Below are 22,560 nucleotides of genomic sequence, written 5' to 3' on the forward strand. Positions count from 1 at the left end.
GAAATTTTTGATTAAAAACTACAATTTAATTGAGAAATTCACTATCAAGAATCAACAAGAGGGGGGACCGGCCCAGTGGCGCAGCAGTTAACTTCGCACATTCCAATTCACAGCAGCCCAGGGTTCGCTGGTTCAGATCCCGGGTGCGGACATGGCACGGCTTGGCAAAAGCCATGCTGTGGTAGGCATCCCACGTATAAAGTAGAGGAAGATGAGCATGGACGTTAGCTCAGGACCAGCCTACCTCAGGAAGAAAAGGAGGATTGGTAGTAGTTAGCTCAGGGTTAATCTTCCTCAAAAAAAAAAAAAGAATCAACAACAGGGGCCTGCCCGGTGGTGCAGTAGTTAACTGCGCACGTTCCACTTCAGCAGCACGGGGTGCACCGGTTCGGATCCCAGGTGCGGACATGATGCCGCTTGGCAAGCCATGCTGTGGTAGGCGTCCCACATATAAAGTAGAGGAAGATGGGCACGGATGTTAGCTCAGGGCCAGCATTCCTCAGCAAAAAAAGGAGGATTGGGGGCTGGCCCCGTGGCCCAGTGGTTAAGTTTGCACTCTCTGCTGCAGGCAGCCCAGTGTTTCATTGGTTCGAATCCAGGGGGTGGACATGGCACTACTCATCAAGCCACGCTGAGGCAGTATCCCACATGCCACAACTAGAGGGACCCACAACGAAGAATATACAACTATATACTGGGGGGCTCTGGGGAGAAAAAAGAAAAAAATAAAAAATCTTTAAAAAAAAAAAAAGGAGGATTGGCAGCAGTTAGCTCAAGGCTAATTTTCCTAAAAAAAAATAAATAATAAGAATCAACAGCAGATCTGAGCAGGCAGAAGAAAGAATCAGCAATCAATAAACCTAAAGATGGATCAGTTTGGGATAATCCAATTTGAGAAAGAGAGAAAAAAAGAATAAAGGTAAGTGGACAGTAATCAGAGACCTGTGGGAAACCATCAAACATGTCAGTATATATATATTCATTATACATATTCATATATATTCATTTTTTATATATATATACATATATATATATATATATATATAAAATGAAAGTCCATGGGAGAGTGGAGAGAAAGGGGCAGAAATAATATTTGATGAAATGTACAAAAGCTTCCCAAAATTCATAAAAGCATGAATCTACACATCAAAGGGCTCAATGAATTCAAACCAGGATAAATTCAAAGAGATCCACACCTAGACAACATCATAATCAACTGTCAAAATCCAAAAACAAAGACAGACTCTGGAAAATAGCAAGAGAGAAGCAACTTATTACATACACGTGATCCTCAATAAAATTAGGAGCTTATTTCTCAGCAGAAACTATAATGAAATACAAAGTCTGAAAAGACCTAAACCGTATAAAGTGACTGAATTAGTAATCAAAAACTTTCCACAAAGAAAAGCCCAGCACCAGATGAATTCACCAGTAAATTCTACCAAACAAGTAAAGTGGAATTAACAATAACACTTCACAAACTAAGAAGAGGCGGAAACACATCCCAACTCATTCTATGAAGCCACTATTACTCTAGAACCAAACTCAGACAAAAACACCACAAGAAAACTACAGGCCAATTTCCCTTATGAACATAGACCAAAAAATCCACAAAATACTAGCAACCAAATCCAGTGGCATGAAAAATGATTATATATCATAACCAACTGGGATACATCTCAGGAATGCAAGACTAGTTCAAAATACAAAAATCAATCAATGCAATATCATAGCAATAGAATAAAGGACAAAAAAACACATGATCAATCTCAATATACTCAGAAATAGCATTTGACAAAATCCAATATCCTTTCACAATAAAAGAACTCAACAAACTAGGAACAGAAGGGACGTTTCTCAGTCTGATAAAGGGCATCAACAAAAAACCCACAGCTAACATCATACTTAATAATGAAAAATTAAACTTTCCCTCCCACTAAGATCAAGAATAAGACAAGGATATCTGCTATCATCAATATTGAACTGAAGGTTCTAGCTGGAGCAAATGACAAGAAAAAAAGAAAGGCATTCAGAATGGAAAGGAAGAAATAAAACTCTCTCTATGTGCAGATGACATGATCTTATATATAGAAAATCCCAAGGAATAATTCCCCCACACAAGCTAAAAAAAAAACAGAGCTAATAAATGATTCAGTAAGGTGACAAAATACAACATCAAATTGCAAAACTCAATTGTATTTCTATACAATAGCAACGAGCAATCTGAAAACTAAATTACAAAAACCATTCCATTTACAATAGCATCAAAAAGACTAAAATATTTAGGAATAAATTTAACAAAGAAGTGCAAGACTTGTACACTGAAAACTACAAAACATCTTCAAGGGAAATTAAAGAAGACTTAAATGGAAAGACACTCCATGTTCATGAATTGGAAAACTTAATATTATTAAGGTGGTAATACTTCTGAAATTGATGTACAGATTCAATGCAATCCCTATTAAAATCTCAATGGCCTTTCTACAGAAATTGACGAGCTGATTATAGAATTATTAGGGAATTGCAAGGACCTAGAATACCCAAAACAATCTTGAAAAGGAACAAATTTGAAGGACTCACACAACGATTTCAAATAATCAAGACAGTACTGGCACAAGCACAGACGTATAGATCAGTGGAATAGAATTTAGAGTCCAGAAAAAGCCCATAAATGTATAGTAAACTGCTTTTCAACAATGGCACTAAGACAATTCAATAGAGAAAAAAAGTCTCTTGAACAAATGGTGCTGGAACAACTGGATAGCCACGTGCGAAAGAATGAGTTTGACTCCTACCTCAGACCATATGCAAAAATTAATTTAAAATGCATCAAAGACCTAAATGTAAGAGCTAAAACTATGATATTCTTATAAGTAACCGTAGGAGTAAAACTTTGTGACTCTTGATTGGGCAATCATTTCTAAGATATGACACCTAAAGCACCAGTACCAAAGAAAAAATTAAAATTAGAATTTATCAAAGTTTAAAATATGTTATAAAGGACACTATTAAAAAAGTGATAAAACAGTCTACAGAATGAGAGAAAATATATGCAATTCAAATACCTAATAAGGGTTTAGTATTTGGACTATATTTTAAAAAACTCTTCCAACTCAATAATAAAAAAGATAATTAAAAACTGGTAAAGGGCTTGAATAGACATATTTCTGCAAAGAAGGTATCCAAATGGCCAATAAATACATTAAAAGGGGTATGACATCATTAGTCATTAGGGAAATATAAATCAAAACCACAATGAGAATCCACTTCACACACATTAGGATGCCTATAACTAAAAACGGTAGACAATAACAAATGTTGGCAAGGATGCTTGGAAATTTGAATCCTCCTACATTGCTGATGTGGAAGTAAACTAATGCAGGCTTTCCAAAAAACAGTTTGGCAATTCCACAAAAATGTTAAACACAGAGTTATCATGTGTCCTAGCAACTTTACTCCTAGGTATACACTCAAGGGAACTGAAAGCATATTTCACACAGAAACTTATCACAGAATGCTCATAACAGCATATTCATAATAGCTAAAAACTGAAACTACCCAAATATCCATCATTTGATGGATACAACAAAAGGAGTATATCCATAAAATGAAATATTATTCAGCCATTAAAATGAAGTACTGATACATTCTATAACATAACTGAACCTCAAAAACATTATACTAAGTGAAAGAAGCCAGACACAAAATACTACATAGCATATGATGCCATTTATATGAAATGTCCAGAATAGGCAAATTCATAGAGACAGAAAGTAGATTAGCGGTTTCCAGGGGCTGGAGAGTGACTGCTTAATGGGTATGGCATTTCTTTTTGGAGTGATGAAAATGTTGTGAAATTACATAGTGCTGATGGTTGCACAACCTTTTAAGTACACTAAAAACTACTGAATTGTACACTTCAAAGGAGGAATTTTAAGGTATTGAATTTATCTCAATAAAAAAATACAAAAAAGTTGTAGTTATGCCTCACATGACTACTGCAAAAGCTTGTGAACCCCAAATTTTCATGATATACAGATCTCATTCGAAAAAAGTTTTACCATATTTGAACTGCATACATTTAATATTGTAGCTAATTATTATGTAGTCATAAGTAAAACTACTATAGCCAACTTTAATTAGATAACTTAGAGACATTATTTTTTTTCACACTTAAGCAATTACAGCAAACAGAATTGGACCTGGATGAATTTAACTATATGGAAACAACTTTAACTCATTTTCATAGACGAGAAAGGCCCTTAGGAGACCAAGATAACTGGGGAATTTTAGCCTTTTGGACAAGATTGATACAATTTAAACATATGCTAATTGCTTTCTTAAAATTACTATTTATTATATATATTATATTTGCTATAGAAATACATTTATTAATACCTGGAAAATCTGGTGATCCCACTATTTTCACCAAATCTTGGGTCAAGCTGAAACCTCTTGGTAAGTGAATCAAATATCCAACTATTAAAAACAAAAGAAAAGAAATGTTCAACAATCTGCCTCATTAGAAATTCTAATATACTCTAATAGTAGAGTATCATAGTATATTTGATCTTGGTTGAAGGGGAGAACCATAAATCAAGCTCCTCTGACATCTGGTATCTCTGGTCCAACTCTACTCCCTTCACATGTGCCAATGAAATTAATCTACCCACTGCTTCCCCCGATCATATCTCGCCTCTGGCTTTTTCTACATTCACTTAGAATACTCTCTTCATTTTTAAAAGTTCAAATCCCCCACGCTTCAAGACTCAAACCACAAGTCCCTCCTCCTTCAAATCTTCTGTTTGTCTTTATCATTTCTTACTTTCCACAGTACATCATCAGCACCTCTCTTACAACATTCACTCTACATTGTATTATTGTTCTTTATGCACATACCTAATTTTCCTACTAGATTATAAACTCCATTGATAGTAGGATCAGTCTTTATGTCAATTTATCAAGAATCAGTACCAAGCACTATATCTTGCACATAGCAAATACTAAATAATAATTGTTAAATACGATAAACTGATATTCTTCAGTCATCATTGAATAAGCAAATATGACGGACATAATAGTGAACACAGAACAAGTAGGAGGAGCAGTATAAAAAATGCAATGAAGCATATACGCAAATAACCCTTAACAGACAGGGAGTAATGCGTATAGAAAAGAGTATGGTATTCAAAGTCAGAAAGCTTGAGTTTAAATCCTGACTGCCACTTACTGATCTTAAGAAAGTCACATTAAATTCTAGGAGCCTTGGTTTAATCATCTGCAAAATGGGACTACATTCCAGACTAACAGAGTTATTGTAGGAACTGAATGGAATATTGTATAAACTATAAAATGCAATATAAATACTAGTCTTTACTATTTATAGCTTAATATTAAGATATTGCCTGCTTATTCTATTTCTTATCCATCAGGTCTGATCTTGTTATTGGATCAAAACATAGCACACATACACCCTATCATGGTCCAGAAGCATCCTTCTCCTACAGGGTAATTAACGGTTACTGACTCTTCTCTCTTCATACCAAAGGAATGATCTTTGAACTTCTGATAAACAAATTTTGGCGTATCTTGTAATGTCTATTTTCTCCATTTCTTTCCTTTTTCCTCCTTATCCCACGCCTATCTTCGCAGCCCTTCTACATTTATATCCTTGGAGAAATTCTTTTCTCAATCTCCCTTATTTGAACAACTTTTAAACAACTCTCTTTTGTGCTTATTATTATTCAATTCTGGGAGATTATTTTTTAAAAGTCAAAAATTGAACAGAAAGTAACGCAAAATAATTACTTTCTACTAAAATGACACCAGTTTAATTAAACTCTCATTTCAGTGTGTGTCCATCACTATCTAAAATCTGTCTTGAAAGCAAGATGGAAAAGTATTTCTTCGGTTCCTTGGATACAAAGAAGGAAACAAATGGCGTCAGTAAAATGTCACAACTTTGAAAGCCCAGTCTTTCCTGTATTTTATACCTAAGCCCAATAGATGGAGCTTCAGGATCATGGATAATCACAAAGCAGCGGGATGCCCACTCATTTTGAAATATACTGAAAAACTGAGCACAAAACAAGGCCGAAAGCTGGCAAATGACCCACGGACTGAATAGAGATTTTATTAACAGTCAATTTAACTTTAAAGTTTGAACTGTGGGTGTTTGAATGATCTCTTGTGTCTATACGTTAGTAATTTCCTCAGTCGCCTGATTTCCTATGTAGATATAGGTTCCTCTGCGCGGCTTCTATTAAAGGAAAGCTCTCCTGTCAGGCATCGTGAGTACAACGCTTCTTGATACCCACGGGTGCACGTGACACAGCAAACCCCAATCTCGGGAGCTGCGGCCCCGCGGAGCCCCGTGCGGCGGCGCCGACGCCTCACCTGACGGGGGCGCCCGCAATATGAAGGCGGAGAGCAGGAGGACGACCGCGGCCCAGGAGAGCGGGGAGCCCGCGGCCGGGGCCCGCCGCCAACCCCGCCGCGCCAGGCCGGGGGCCGAGCCCTCCATCCGCACGCCGCCGCCGGCCGACCGTCCGCGCAGAAGGTCGTTAGGCGGCGCGCGCCCACCCGCCCGCCGGAAGTTGGCGGGCAGCAGCCGGAAGAACGGCCGGAAGGATGGGCCTCCACTTCCGCCAGGGCAGAGCGGGTGCTGGGCCGTGTTTGCGTGGTGACTGAGACGCGGGTTCGCCTGGCGGCTGCAGAGAACAAGCTGGCCTGTGGTGCTGAGCGTCGACTGTGCCTTCGGGACCACATTGCTGGTCGGGGAATCCTGGAGAGCATAAGCGATCTGTGGAAGATTCTGCCCCTGGGGGAGAAGCGCGAGCCGCCTTACGGCGCTTTTACCTTTGTGTACGCGTTTATGGGGACGAGGGAAGCCCATTTCATAAGCCAGGTGGTACACTGAGTCCGCCATGGGGATGAGGAGGGCAATCCTGAATAACAGGTGGTGAAAATTAAGTGAATTAATACACGTTCAGCCCTCAGAGTGTTGCCTGGATCTCGTAATGTGAGCTACTAGTACTTTATGGATGTATGAAACTTAATTGGGAGCTACATGCAACTCACCAAGTGGAGTTCAAAGTAAGGGCTTTAGCCCCAGTAAGAAGCTTAGTGGGAAGAAAAGAGGACACAACATTAGATGAAGTTGACTTTCATGCAACGCTCGGCCTGGAAAATCATCTCTTCTCAACTAAGTTCAGAAAAATATATAAAACCACCTAATAGCCTAAGAGGGCATTTATAGCCAGAATGTGTTAAAGAGAATCTTGCGTCTGCTTTTCTGCAGCCAGAAGGATTTACTTAACAGGAACAGAGCTACAATAGAAATAAATTGTAAGTAGTTGGTGCAAATACATTGAAGAATGAAGTTTAAGTACCCGAAGACAGAATGCCTAACAACAATGTGTATTGTCACCTTTAAAAGGAAGAAATGAATGATCCTGGGTATACTGGACTTCACACTGACGGCCTGACCACCTACTTCACCCTCCCCACTTGTTTGGTACTGTGTCTCAAAGATTTAATGCCTGTAGGTGTATTCTGGTTACACCACAGATGTCACTGCCCTTTGCTATCTTACAGCTGGCCCAAGTTGCATATAGTGTGCCTAGCTCTTCAAAACTAGGATCTTGTCTGTTTTGCCACCATTTTAACCTCAACTCCTACGACAGTTCTTGGCATATAGTAGGTATTCAAATAGGCATGAATTTAAAAAGAAGACGTCAAGCAGAAAGGAGTCAGGGCTCTTTCTGGACCAGGACCAGGGTGAAGACATTTCTTAAGGATTATATAAATATCCCAAGAAGTCCTTGGTTCTTAATAACAAAGTAAATTGAAGAAGTTTCTGCATATTCCTTGAGTTTTCTGGCTATTTTTATTCATGTGTTAATTGTTCAGTAAACTATGTACAGTCCAGTTGATTCCACTGGGTAGATGACTTCTTCAGAAATTCTTTCTAATCTGTATTGTGTCTTGAATTAAATTAAACCTGGTTAGGCTTGTTTTACTAAAGAGCAACGTGAATGATTTGGATCTGGCCAGCATTTTCGCCAACATCTTGTAGTTCCTTTGAGCACATGTAGTAAACATATATTTTACTGAAGTGTCTGATCAATCATTATGTTTGTATAGGTATATATTCCCCTATAATGCCTCTGAATTTTTATAAACAAGTAAACCTGCACAATATGATTTTTACCGAATGAAGTTTTGACTGTGGACATCTAATGAATAAAGGATGGAGAGAACTGTTCAGACCATGCTAAATCCTGTAATCTTGTTTTCTGTCTTCAAGAATTTTCTTCACTTCATTAGTCCCTCCTGCTTTGATCTACTGTGTAAATTCCTAATATTCAACCTGAGACTAGAATGTAATATTGGAGATCTTAGTTAATGTGTAGTATGATCATAACAATAGAATTCTGATTGCTGAAAATCAGAAAGAAAGTAGGTCTGTCATTCATGTTTGCATATTTCACTGTAGTAGGGATAGTGTGAACTGTTGTGCCCAAATTCTAATATTTGGAATTCCTTTCGTAGCGATTTTCCCACAAGACCAAATTATCTAGTTGAAATGAGCTTTTAAATGAACACTATATTGATGAAATCTTTTTTTTTGCATGTAAGCTGATAGCTGATGCCCAGTTGTAGTTTTCTGAAATAGTTTTAGACCCTCGTTGCTCTTCTCTGGACGTTGTGATGGCAAAAGGTAAGTAAGGATAATTTAGGACACGTAAAAGATGAACCTGTGCTTTGACTATAGATGGCAAGTTATTAAAGAATTAGGAACATTGATTTAACCTTAGTATAATACATACTCATTTTGGGCACTGCATTTAAATTTATGTTTATTTAGGTAGAAAGTTTTTTATTTTATTGTATCTATAAGGTAAATATTTAATTGCAGTCAGAGATATACTTTTAAAAAACATATTGTTGGGCGAGGCCCAGTAGCCTAGTGGTTAAGTTCTGTGCATTCCCCAGGAGTGGGCCTACACCACTCATCTCTTGGTAGCCATGTTGGGGTGGTGACTCACATAAAAACATGGGAGGCAGGGAAGATTGGCAATGGATGTTAGAATATTCCTTAGCAAAAAAGAAAAGAAAACCACGCATGTTGTCACTTAATTAACTGATTTATTTATACTCTTTACTGGATATCATGTACCTATACAATATTAACTTATGGAAAAATTTAGAAATAACAAGCACAGTTTTCCCAAGCATTGGGTAGGAAACTATCATGGAAATATTACTAACAAGGCTATTTTTGTGTTTCCTAAGAATTAAATTATGATGTATATAATAAATGGCACAATGTGTCACAGTTCTAACTGTTGCCAGGCAACAAGGGCTCTGTCTTGTTTTGTTTTTTCTGTCCTGGTACCCTACTACCCTTTACTTACTTTGGTGGGGAAAAATATTTACCTTAAAAAGAAACAAAACCCACTTGATCAAAATTTTCAAAGCCAGATCAGTAAATTTATGTTAGATTGACCAATCCTCAATTATTGGAAATATAAGAGTTTTATAGTTAAAAAGAAAGGAGTCAGAAGCACTCAATTTACAGTCATCCATAACTCTAAAGAGGAAAGCCAAGGATATGGATTCACAGCACACACCTGGAAAGATAAGTATCTCTGAAAGGTTCATCCTTTCAGGAATAAAGCCTGTTGAAAATAGAGATTACCCACACTACTGTCATCTCTTAAGAAAAATGAACATGCCTTTTGTGAAAGGAGTTAAGGACAGACATGACTATGGCAGAATTGAAAAGAAATGCAACCCTACATTTCTTAAATTTCATCCTTATCCCCCTTCGGTCCTGCCAGACTATCATTTACACCATCCCTATCCCCCACCATATGGACCAGATTATCCATTATTTCCACTTCAGGATGATGTACCCTTAGGTGATTCCTGTTCAGGGTTTTTGAGTCCTGGTGGTGGTGCTGACTTAAAACCTGGAGTTGGCAGAACCATACCAAGCCTGGTGGATTTCAGTGATGTGAAACCTCAACATCGAGTTCCCAGGTCAGACACAGGATTTCAAACGACACTTAAAAGGCAAAAAATTTTATTAGAAGAACTAAAACAAGACAGGAGATGGAACTCCAGGGCGACATCAGACATTTCCATCAGAGCAAGACTTGGAGGTAAAGTGACATGGACTTTATATATATATATTTGGTGAGGAAGATTGGCCCTAATCTAGCTTCTGTTGCCAATCTTCCTGTTTTTGCTGGAGGAAGATTGTCCCTGAGCTACCATGTGTGCCAGTCTTCCTATATTCTGTATGTGGGACATCATCATAGCATGGCCTGATGAGTGGTGTGCAGATCCATGCCCAGGATCTGAACCTGTGAACCCTGGGCTGCTATGCCACCAGGCTAGCCCTGGACTTTATAATTTTTAAACATTATATCAAAACAAGGGAGAAGAGCATAGCTATGAGATTCAGTATTTAGCATTTACTTTAACCTAAAATGGTAATGAGCCAGAGAAGGAATTCTTATTATTAAATTACAGATTGTAAAGAAAAAGTAGTAAGATGATAAGCCTTTTATAAACCTATTTGTAAAGCAATATTTGATTTTTAAAACGTGAATTCAGGGCCAGCCCAAAGGTGCAGCAGTTAAGTTCACACGTTCCACTTTGGCAGTTCGGATCCCAGGTGCGTACCTATGCACCACATGTCAAGCCATGCTGTGGCACGTGTCCCACATATAAAAGTAGAGGAAGATGGACACGGATGTTAGCTCAGGGCTAATCTTCCTCAAAAAAGGTGAATTCGTTAGTATAACTGACCAACACAAAGGGTATATGAGATAATTTATTCTAGCCTTAGAGATAACCTAAGTTTGCACAAGGGAATTTATGGTTTAACTTCGATCATCATGTATCATGCCTCCTATCTGTCTTTCTCCCTTGAAAAAATAAATCTGCTGATGGTTATGAAAGAGTTAGGTTACATGAAATGGGAAAGTAGTTGAAAGTAAATTTTGGAGTCCGGTAAGAACAGGAACCAGGGAGAAGCAACCCCTGCATAAATAGCTCCACCACAGCCCTGAGAGCAGAGCTGATGACCCCTTACTGACAGCTGCACATTGTGGTTTCTCTGTGAGATCTCCCAGAGAAGGTCACAGGCCTGGCCTCGAGGTGGTAAGAAACACTTCCAAAGAAAGCCACGGAGGATGTTCCCATGTTCCTGGAAGAGAATATGCCTGGGAGTGTGTCTGGGAGGCTGAGAGTGAAAAGAGTTAATATCTTTGAGCATGTGGAAAGGAAAAGGCCAAATGCTGTAGCAAATCTTGCTCTAGCATGAGAGGCTGCACCCCCTTCAAACGCTTCTCTTCAGCACCCAGCCATAGAGCAGAGGCCTAAGGAGACAATGTGTGGAGGAACACCACCATTTGTTAAAGCTGTGGGGATTTCATGGTTCCTGCCACTCCTCAGTGGAGAGAGGCCATAGTCACTTGCAACCAGGAAAGGGGTAAGAATAAAGGAACAGGTAATAAAAATTAAAAGCCTCACAAGATAACTACAACCCCCTCAGCCCCACTGTCCTGCCACCACCTTTTGAGACAGAAAGAGCAATTTTGGGAGAGATAAGCATAGGATAAAAGTTGTGCTTTTATTTTTTTATTTTTATTTTTTTGAGGAAGATTAGCCCTGAGCTAACATCTACTGCCAATCCTCCCCTTTTTGCTAAGGAGGAAGGGCCCTGGACTAACATCCATGCCCATCTTCCTCTGCTTTATATGTGGGATGCCTGCCACATGGCTTGCATAGGTCCGCGCCCAGGATCTGAACTGGCGAACTCCAGGCCACCAAAGTGGAACACACAAACTTAACCACTGTGCCACCTTAGCAGGTGGGCTTAGGGGAATTCCTTAGTTTGGAATTTTCATATAAAGAGTAGAAATGAAGTTCAACAACCTATTTTAAGAAATAGTCATTTTATAATCCATTGGAAGTACTATCTAGAGAAATAAAGTATGACTAAGAATCAACAGCATTTGTATCTACAAATGATAATTTCTGTCTAAGCTGCAAAAAATGTTCAAGTATTCACATTGGGGGAACCACTGATGAGTTCAGGCACAGGCACAGTACATGTAACTGATTCTCAACTAGTGACTACTTGTCTAATCTGTCAATAAAGGAGCTTGAGCTGATTTTTTTCCTAATATTTCAATGTATAAGAGTATTCATTTGTCAAGAATACTTATTTAAGGAAACTGAGGTCATTTTTCATAGTAGGCCCTTTTTAGTTAAATATGCACTTTGCTTGTAAGCAGAAAACCCCAGCCTATTGAAATTTTAAGAATCACGTTGCTGATTTCTTTTGTAAGTTTTTCTGAAAGTGGACTCTCAAAACATTCCAACAAATTACAGTTGAAGAAATAGTTTATTAAAGCTAACTTACAACTAAAATAGGGTTAACAGATGTTGCACGAACGATTCAGAACCAAGTATAGATCTCATCTAGCCTCTGTACTATATTGCACTCCCTGGATCAATGCAACAAAATTCAAAAGGTAGGCTCTGAGTCAGACTGTCTGGGCTCAAATCCTAGCAGAAAGCTTACTTGCACTACAACCCAGGACTGTTGCTAATCTCTTTATGCCTGTGTTTCCTTATTTGTAAAATTCACATACTAGAAACACTTCATAAGATAATAGGTCCACTTAGTGTAATTCATGTAAAAATGTTTGACATAAAGGAATGAACCAATAAATGTTAGATATTATAAAGTTAAAGTCCACAACTTTCAGGTCCTTCATACATGAATTGGTAATAAAAGTACTTCTCTTATAAAGTTGTAGGAATTAAATGAATTAAGACATGTAAAATAATTAGCAAAATTCCTGGAACCTGGTAAGGCATTCAATTAATAGTAGCTGTTATTATCAGCCATGAACAGTTTCAAAGAGTAATACTTGCAGTTTTGTGATTGAGTTCAATATAATTTGTCCTAGGCTTTCAATGACTCTGTAGATCCTGGAAATAATCATTAATTATAAATAAGTACTTTCAGTTTTTAGCAAATTCAGATACACATAACTTCTAATACATTTTGTTAAAGAAGGACATCTCGGAATTAATTCTATCACACACCAGTATGCTTTTCAGTGGGCTTTCGTAAATATCCAAACAAGATCATAAAAGATTATACTGCTGATTTCTTTCCCTACTCCAACCTTGCCTAGACATTTACATGGGTTCAGTACTTTTTTGTTCCTATTTGGGTTTCTTTCACACATACCAACCTCGTATTCTAAACTTACTCTACTTTTATTCAAACCCTCTATTGATCTCTTTGCTCTCCTTGCAGCAGACGACACAGTCTTCCTCATTACATAGAAAATAGAGATTCCCTATTGTCACCTTCTTGATTTTCCTACTTACTAATATCAATATTTATAATTCTTTGTATATCTTTCTACTTTCTTTTTAAGCCATTGTCTTAGCTTGAGCTGCTATAACAAGATATCATAGACTAGCTGGCTTAAACAACAAGCATTTATCTCTCACAGTTCTGGGCAGTCCAAGATCAAGGTGCCAACTTATTTGGCTCCTGGTGAGAGCTCCCTTCTGGCTTGCAGAAGGCTTCCTTCTCGCTGTTTCTTACATGGCAGAGAGAGAGAGAGCCCTGGTCTCTCCTTCTCTTCTTATCAGGAAACTAATCCTACCATGGGAGCCACACCCTCATGACCTTATCTAACCCTAATCAACCAACAATGCACAGTTACAATTCCTTGCATTCAAGGAATAAACTCTGCTTGGTATGGTGCATAATTCATTCAATATACTGTTAAATTCAGTTTTCTAGTATTTTGAGAATTTTTGCATCAATATTCATCAGGAAAATTGGTCTGTAGTTTTCTTTTCTTGTGGTGTCTTTGTCTGGCTTTGGTATCAGGATAATGTTGGCCTCATAGAATGAGTTTGAAAGCATTCCCTGCTTTTCAATTTTTTTGGAAGAGCTTGAGGAGGATTGTTGTTAATTTTCCTTTAAATGTCTTGTAGAATTCACCAGTGAAGCCATCTAGTCCTGAGCTTTTCTTTGTTGGCAGGTTTTTGATTACTGATTCAATCTCCTTACTAGTTAGAGGCCTGTTTATATTTTCTGTTTATGATTCAGTGTTGGTGGGTTGTGTGTTTCCAGGAATTTGTCCACTTCACCTAGGTTATATAATTTGTTGGAGTACAATTTTCATACTATTTTCTTATTAGCTTTTTTAAGTCTGAAAAATTGTTGGTTTGCAACCTCAAGAGTTCTCCAGGTGAAATCTAAAACTGGCCCCCATACACAGAGGGCAGGGAGAGACTGAAGAAAGAGACAGACACTCCAGATTGGTAGGTGGCAGGTTTAATAAGCAGGAGGACTTACATGTGAGGCTTGTCTTGGGCAGCCACAAGGCAAGTAGATCTCCATACTCACCTGCCAGAGTCTTGAAAGTTTATGTAGATGTCATGATGGAGTTCAGTCATGTGTACCATCCATATGGTCTCAACAACACATTACTCTCTCAAGTCTTCATTCTTGAAGTAGCACCTACTGTGGAAACAGTGGGCAGAACATGCATTCCAAGGACAGGGAAGGGGGTGAGGAGATTCTGATTGCCCCAGTCCAGCTCTCAAGTCAACCGGTGTTCACATCCTCTTGATGATCTCGTTCAAGAAAAATCAGTTGTAATGTTCCCTCTTTCATTTATGATTTTAGATATTTGAATCTTCTATCTTTTTTCTCAGTCAATCTAGCTAAATGTTTGTCAATTTTGTTGATCTTTTCAAAGAACCAACCCTTGCTTTCAGCTTTCATTGATTTTCTCTATAGTTTTTCTCTTCTGCTTTGTGTACCTCTGCTCTAATGTTTATTATTTCCTTCTTTCTGTTAGCTTTTGGTTTAGTTTGTACTTTTTCTAGTTCTTTAAGGCATAAATTTAGGCTGTTGATTTGAGATCTTTATTCTTTAATATAAGCATTTATACCTATATACTTTCCTCTGAGCATGACTTCTACTGAATCCTCTAAAAAAAGCATCATGTTGTATTTTTGTTTTCATTTGTCTCAAGATAATATCTAATTTTTCCATGTGATTTCTTCTTTTTTTAAATTTATTTTTTTTTATTTATCTACTTATTTATTTTGACGAAGATGAGCCCTGAGGTACCATCTGCTGCCAGTCCTCCTCTTTTTGCTGAGGAAGACTGGCCCTGAGCTAACATCTGTGCCCATCTTCCTGTACTTTATACGTGGGACGCCTACCACAGCATGGCTTGCCAAGTGGTGCCATGTCTGCACCTAGGATCCAAACCAGCAAAACCTGGGCCCCAGAAGCAGAACGTGGGAACTTAACTGCTGCGCCACCGGGCTGGCCCTATGTGATTTCTTCTTTGACCATTGGTTGTTTAGGAGTGTGGTATTTAATTTAAATATATTGATTTCTATTTTCATTCCATTTTATCAATTTCTAGTTTCCTTCCATTGTGATGAGAAAATATGCCTGGTATGATTTCAGCCCTTTTAAATTTACTGAGACTTGTTTTGTGGCCTATAATAAAGTTTATTCCAGAGAATATTCCATGCACACTTGATAAAAATGTGTATTCTTGGGTATTCTGTTGGGCGGAGTGTTCTGTCCATGTCTGTTAGGTCAAATTCTTTTTGTTCAAGTCCTCTCTTTCTTTATTGATCTTTGTCTGGTTGTTTTATCCATTATTGAAAGTAGATTATTGAAGTCTCCAACTATTATTTTGAGCTGTGTCTCCTTCAGTTCTGTCAATATTTGTGTCATATATTTTGAAGGTCTGATGTTTGATGGATATAAATAAAATAGAGAATAGAAAAACAGCAGGAAAAAAATCAATTAAACTTGGGTTGGTTCTATGAAAATATCAACAAAATTGACCTACCTTTAGCCATATTGAGAAGTAAAACTCAAAGAAGACCACTAGCAAAGGCTATATTAGATGTTAAAAAAAAACTATCTCTAAACATTAGAGGAGGAAAAAAACACAAGAATAAGAAAAAAAGTTGCATAGAATAGTCCTTCAATCTTTCTTTTAGAGTTTTTGCTTCCTTAAAAGCACCATATTATGGAAATGTTTTATAATAAAGATTATAGGGCCTGTGGGAAAATAGTGTTCATAGCAGACCCTCCAAATCCATATAATTTCATGGATTACACACAAAACCCACTTAAAGTAAAAATGTGATCACAGTTTTAAACATGTTAAATCTCTAATAAGTGAGAAAACACTATAATGCTTTTCTTGGCAAAAGACTTGATATTTGTTTCATGGCATGAAAGCGGTGAAGTGAGACTGTGAAATATGAAGAAGTGGTGTGCAATGGCCGGTCCCAAAGTAGCCCTTGGCAATTCATCCTTTCGTGTGTACCTGCCACTTCTATCATGAAATGAGATCTGTTTCCTTCTCTCTTTGACTCTGGGCTTGGACATCTGAGTGACTTTAGCCAATATGATATTAGCAACCATGATGCAAGTGGAGGCTTGATAAGTACTTGCACATTTGGATTGGTCCTCTTGAGATTCTTCCTCTGGAATCTCAATCACTATTTTGTGAAAGACCTAACCTAGGCCCAGAGGAAAAAAAAATAACAAGGCAATGGTCAGTAGGTCCAGCTAAGCTCCCAACTAACAGTCAACAGCAACTTTCCAGCCATGTGAGTGAGATCATTGTGGACATTTTCAGCTTTCTAAGCTCATTACATAGAACATCCCAACTAGCTTCAGAATCCTGGGAGATGATTAATAGTTGTTTTAAGATACTAAATTTTGGGGTTGGTTGTTTTGCAGCAGTAAATACTGAAACAAGGTAAAGGAAAGGACATCATCATACTTAGACATGAACATGGTGACCTAGCAGTATATAGCTGTAATTCATTGTCTTGTTCCCTTTCTTCTACTCTGTCTTAAGATCAAAATTTAAGTTTTGTTGTTTTCCTACTTTCCTCTTTTTTCAAAGCTGCTGCTTCAATGGCTGCAAATCAGATGACTACCACAAAGTGCCATCCTGTTGCTATCAAGATGATAGTCTTCTGGAGGGTTTCCTTTGGCCAGCTATGTCACAGACAGAATTATTATTATTCTCAAAACCAAAATGGTTATGGGATTCAGCTCTCTGTCTCTCACTGTGCCTTGACTTCTTGCCTTTGCCTCTGTATTAATTTTCTCTTGCTGCTGTAACAAAGTGCCGGAAACTTAGCAACTTAAAACAAAATCCACTTATTAGCTCAGTTTTGTGGGTCACAAGTCTGGGCCAGGCTCAACTGGTTTTTCTATTCAGGATATAACAATGCCAAAATCTAGGTGTACTCTTGGCTCTTATCTGGAAGGTCTGTAGAAATTCTACTTCCAGGCTCATTTGGGTTGTGCAGAATCCAGTTCTTTGTATATGAGGTGCCCATGTCCTTGCTCTCTGACAGCCAGGGGACTGCTGCTAGAGGCTACCCATGTTCCTTCTCCCTTGGTCTCCTCTATCTTCAAAGCCAACAATGGTGCATCAAGGCCTTCTTGCAGTCTGATCTATCTGACTTCTCCTTCAAAAGCCACGGAAGATCCATTAGTTCCCATCCCTCCCTTGCCAGGCCACTTTGCAGATTCTGTCCTGAGTCTCTTAGTCAAATATTGACTGAACCATCATTATGAAAACGTATTACTATGTTACTACTACAGATATTAATAATGTTACAACTATTAGTTGATAATTAATAAATGTGTTAAGCACTTAAACTATATGCCAGAAGTTTTGCCACTTCCCTTATATACATTAATTGTAGTTTTCACAATTCTGACAACAATGATTAAAAGTGAGGAAAATGAGCCTCAGAGGAGTCAAATAATTTGTGAGGTCACACTGGCACCTGAACCAGAAGCTATATATATATTTTAAGCCTGAAGATCTGCTGGAGTCTGTTATGGAGCTCTGTCAGATTCGTATTCACAGATGAGCATGGTGTTCCTGTGCTATCCCAAATCTCTCTTACAATTCATCTCACCATGCTTCAACATCTCAGTACTGTCCACCTAGCTTCCAAATTGTAACTCTTTAATTCGTTGTTTGCCAAGTTGGATGAATTCACAGGACAAAGCTAAGAAGTAAAGGACCAAGTCAGAAGCCCCCATAGGGTAGGAGAGAGGATCCCTATGGACACTAACAGAGGTATTACCATTCTCTTCATGTACACTAGTCCCCTATCCAAAGCAGAATAGTTTGCCAAAATTATCATTCTCCCTGATTAAAACTTTCCAAGGGCAATCCATCTGGAGATTAAGTCCAAGGCCCTCATGCCCTGACTCTGGCTTACCTCTCTTGTCCATCTTCCACCATTCCCTGGCTGCCATTTTATGATGGAGCTATATCCAACCTTTTGTAATTTCTTATAAAAATTGTGATGCTCTCATAGGGCAGTCCTACCATTGCACATGCTGTTTCCCTGCCTGGAATGACTATCCTTCCTCCACTTCTTTTCCAAGTCTTATTCAATTGTAAAGATGAGATCAGGTGTTATCTTTAGGAAGATTTTCCTAACTCCTCACAATCTGGCTGGACTAGGTATTCTTCCTCTGAACTCCTATAGCACTCAGAGCTCAACTATTATTACAGTTGCTACATCATATTGAAATTATCTACTTACATGTCTATCTTTTCCATTTGTTTAGGAGCACCTCAAAACCAGGAACCCTGTTTTTCATCTTTATATATTCATCTGATTCCATTTATGGTACAGTAAATATTTGTTGAAGTCTGTTTTTATATTTTCTGGTCTCATAGGGCTTCTAATCTATCATTAGATGAATTACCTACATAGTAACCAGGCTCCTTTGTGTCACCACCAACCCCAAAACCTCTACACACATATACACAGATCCATAGTACCCAACAGGTCTCTTCCAATAATATGCAATAAACAACAAATAATTCTGCATTATTATAATTATCCTAACATGTAAATCCCAGAGCTGTTCAGTTTTCACTGCTGAGAAAAGTTGTTAGATAATCCGTTGAAAAATCAATTAGCACCACACAATTTAGCTTTCTAATAGGAAATATTTCTCATAGAAGAAGAAATTTCTACTGCATTTTTAACCCAAAGCACATATATTTTTGTTTTCAGGTTGGACAAGCCCACGGAAAGTTATTCCTTTACAACCTCATCATGAACGATGCTCAGTAAATCACACATATACATTTGATGAGGAAGCAACATGTACAGTAAGACTTTCTTTACTCAGATGGCGTTACAAAATATTTGTAACTAATTTATTTCATTGTCTGTGTGTTTGGTATTTTATGCCTGTAAAAAATAGCTATCATTTATAAAGTGTTTCTTATGTACCAGGCACTGTGCAGAACTTCGCAGTCATTGAACATGACGTATTATCTTGTGCCATCCCTACAACAGTTCTATGGCGGGGGAGTGTTAGTAAATACGGGTAGTGCCAAACCAAGACACTCATTACTGGCAAGGGTACCCTCCTCCAGTTACGTGAATGACAGCGTCTACATGGCTGACAGCTACTAGCCTGGAGGACTGCACTCTCCCCTAAGGCCCTCTCAGACTTTGACCAATGGCTCACTGACTGACTTCCTCCTTTACTCAAGAGGCCATCTACCCATGCCAGGTTTCATGTCTTTCCTTGTCTCTGAATTTTTCTGTATAAGAAAAGCTTGGGGGCTGGCCCGATGACGCAGCAGTTAAGTGCGCACATTCCACTTCAGCAGCCTGGGGTTCCCTGGTTTGGATCCTGGGTGCGGACATGGCACCACATGACAAGCCATGCTGTGGTAGGCATTCCACATATAAAGTAGAGGAAGATGGGCATGGATGATTGCTCAGGGCCAGCTTTCTTCAGCAAAAAGAGAAGGATTGGCAGCAGATGTTAGCTCAGAGCTAATCTTCCTCAAAAAAAAAAAAAGAAAAAGAAAATCATGACATTAGAAATAGGGGGCAGTTTGGCCTGTTTGGGGCTATTCTAAATTCAGATAAAATGCAGAATTTTGTTGCAAGGATAGGAAAATTTGTATTTATTAATTGTGCTTATTCCATCTCCAGACCTTTTTCAAAAATTCTATTGCTCCTGTAGTTAAGTCTTTGAGAGAAAATCCAAGTGACCATTATAAGAAATTGAAGGTATTGATGCCTTTTGTTTTTTATCTAAGCTACAAGTACATGGAAGGCTTCATGCTTTATCTAGCTATCTACTTTAGAATTAAAATTTTAAGTAGGTGCTTGCCATGTAAATTCTTATTAGCATACTTATTTAAATTCAAAATAAGTTTAGACTTTTATGACAGCAAATAAATATGGATACTTTACTTCTAGTAGTAAACATGGAACAACACTTCCAATGGAAAAGCAACTGGATTAATACTTACTTTTTATTAAAATATTGAAAAGCTAATATAGAGGGAAATTATTGATGCAATGAGAGGATAGAAACTCTAAAATTTAAGCCCAGTACTTAAGACCACTCTGGCATTATAGGAGTTTGCTATTCTGAAAGGGGAAACTGAAACTTTGAGCTGAACCTTTGGTAGTCTCACAGGTATAAAAGATCAAAAGTTGCAATTGATCTTTGGAAACTACCCACTACTTTGGGCTAAATACCTGGAGGCTTGCACCTTAGAAGTAAGGGTAGATCAATAGTAAGAAGCCCTTGAACAGACTAAAATCTGGCTTAGTTCAATTAAATGAGAAAACTTCAAGTCTTAAACTGTTATCAAGATGACTTTTAGATGGCTATCATTCCCAGGATCCAGGAAGATACAACAAATAAAACTTCTTTGGAGGAAGATAATATATTACTAAGCATCAAGTTATTTCCATAAATAACTTTGAAAATATGTTATCCATGCACAATCAACAGTAACCAAACACATAAAGAGAAAGGATACCATGAGTGAGAATCAGCAGAAATTAGAGGAGACAAAAAGAGACACAAATTTATTCTAGACATTGGAAATATGCATAAAATGTTCAAAGAAGAAAAAGATGAGCTCACAATTTTTGCAAAGAAATTAGCAACTACAAAATGTGAAATTAGATAATTTGGGGGAAAGTAGTTCTAGAACTGAAAAATACAATAAACAAAGAACATGGTAAATGGGTACACTAGCAGCTTTGATGCAGTTAAAGAGAGAATTGGAGAACTGGTACACAAAGGAGAAGAAACCATTCATGATGAAGCACAAATATACAAAAAGATGGAGAATACCAAAGTGAGAGTAGGGAACATGGAGGATACAGTGAAAAAGAGGAACATATGTTTATTTAGAATCCCAGATGTATAGAAGAATAGGACAGAAGCAATATGTGGAGACACAATTATTCTATCCACTGCTGTGTTTATTTCTTGGGTTCCCTGAGGTATCCCTTCTCATTCTCTGCTGTACATTGAGAGTTAGTTATGATGCCACAGAAATAAGCCAGTTGTAACAGCAACAGCAGCAGCTGTCAGCGTCAGCCTCAGCACCATTAAAAATGGCAGCAAAAGTCTCAAGAGAGAGATAAAAGCATTTCAGAAGACATAAGAATTGAGAGAAATAGGAAATTCTTGAAAGTGCTTTTTTTCCACATTGCTTATGATAATTGCATTGTTTGGAATCTGAACATGAGTAGTCATCTTTTGTTAGGTCTTCTGGAATATGAAGAAATTCTAGGAAATTGAGGCATTTATGATGTTGATGGTATTGGATTATCCTAATGGGAATAATGTTAAAATATTTTGGATATAGAGAAAGATCTCCTTCAATATCATCAGGCTTGTCACAATAACCTCAGAAATACATAGAATTAGAAGCAGATGTTCGCCTTTGAATCAGATCTCAGGAACACTAAAGATGAAGTCAAAGAGCAAATTTAATGCCTTCTCTATGAAATCGTACACACACAACATGCAGAAAACAGAAATAGAAAGAAGATGCACCAGAAAGAGAATAGTTACTAGAAAATGATGATTTTCTTGCAGGAAATCATATAGATGATAAATTTGAGGATCTGGAAATGAAGACATTTCGTAAGGAAAGTGAAGATAACATAACACATGGAAGTGGCAACCTACAAGAGCAATCAGGAAGTAGAAGAGATAGCGTATTAGAGAAAAATCTAGATTCCAGTGAAAGATTATGCTATGATACCAAGGATATAACATACCAAGATGATAATGAACAATAATGTGAACCACCAGAAAATGAGGAGACATAAATTTCAGATACGGCTAGGGAAAATTTAGACACAGGTTCAGAAGAATTAATTATCTCCCTGATGAAGAGCAATAACAACAGATTTCAGAATCTTTGCCCCTATGAGAGAAGGACCAATCTTGTCCACACATTGTTCACCAACCCTATCAATACGTTACCCATGGAAACAGTTGATTATGACACATCTTGTGAATTGCTGAGAAGTTCACAATCTAAGATATTCCAAACTAATTGTTGTCAATTTTAATTTTGAATACTTTTTAGAAATGAAAAATTGATGTGATTTTACATTGTGACATGCCTCCTTTTT

The 22,560-nt window shown here is 37.8% G+C and overlaps 2 protein-coding genes across 2 annotated transcripts in view; one reads left to right on the top strand and one right to left on the bottom strand.

Annotated features, from left to right (window-relative positions):
- ZPBP (zona pellucida binding protein) overlaps positions 1 to 6,928 on the bottom strand; it is a 125,744-nt gene extending 118,816 nt beyond the window's left edge. The window contains exons 1-2 of the mRNA XM_046668924.1: positions 6,397 to 6,928; positions 4,399 to 4,479 (exon numbers count right to left, since the gene is read on the bottom strand). Of these exons, the coding sequence (XP_046524880.1) occupies positions 4,399 to 4,479; positions 6,397 to 6,928 (613 nt within the window). The remainder of the gene's footprint in view (positions 1 to 4,398; positions 4,480 to 6,396) is intronic.
- Positions 6,929 to 9,616: 2,688 nt separating this feature from the next.
- The window catches only part of SPATA48 (spermatogenesis associated 48), a 52,701-nt gene continuing 39,757 nt past the window's right edge, over positions 9,617 to 22,560 (top strand). The window contains exons 1-2 of the mRNA XM_046669111.1: positions 9,617 to 10,169; positions 19,162 to 19,259. Coding sequence (XP_046525067.1) covers positions 9,617 to 10,169; positions 19,162 to 19,259 — 651 coding nt within the window. The remainder of the gene's footprint in view (positions 10,170 to 19,161; positions 19,260 to 22,560) is intronic.

This window comes from Equus quagga, chromosome 8 (assembly GCF_021613505.1).
Source record: "Equus quagga isolate Etosha38 chromosome 8, UCLA_HA_Equagga_1.0, whole genome shotgun sequence".
NCBI lineage: Eukaryota > Metazoa > Chordata > Mammalia > Perissodactyla > Equidae > Equus > Equus quagga.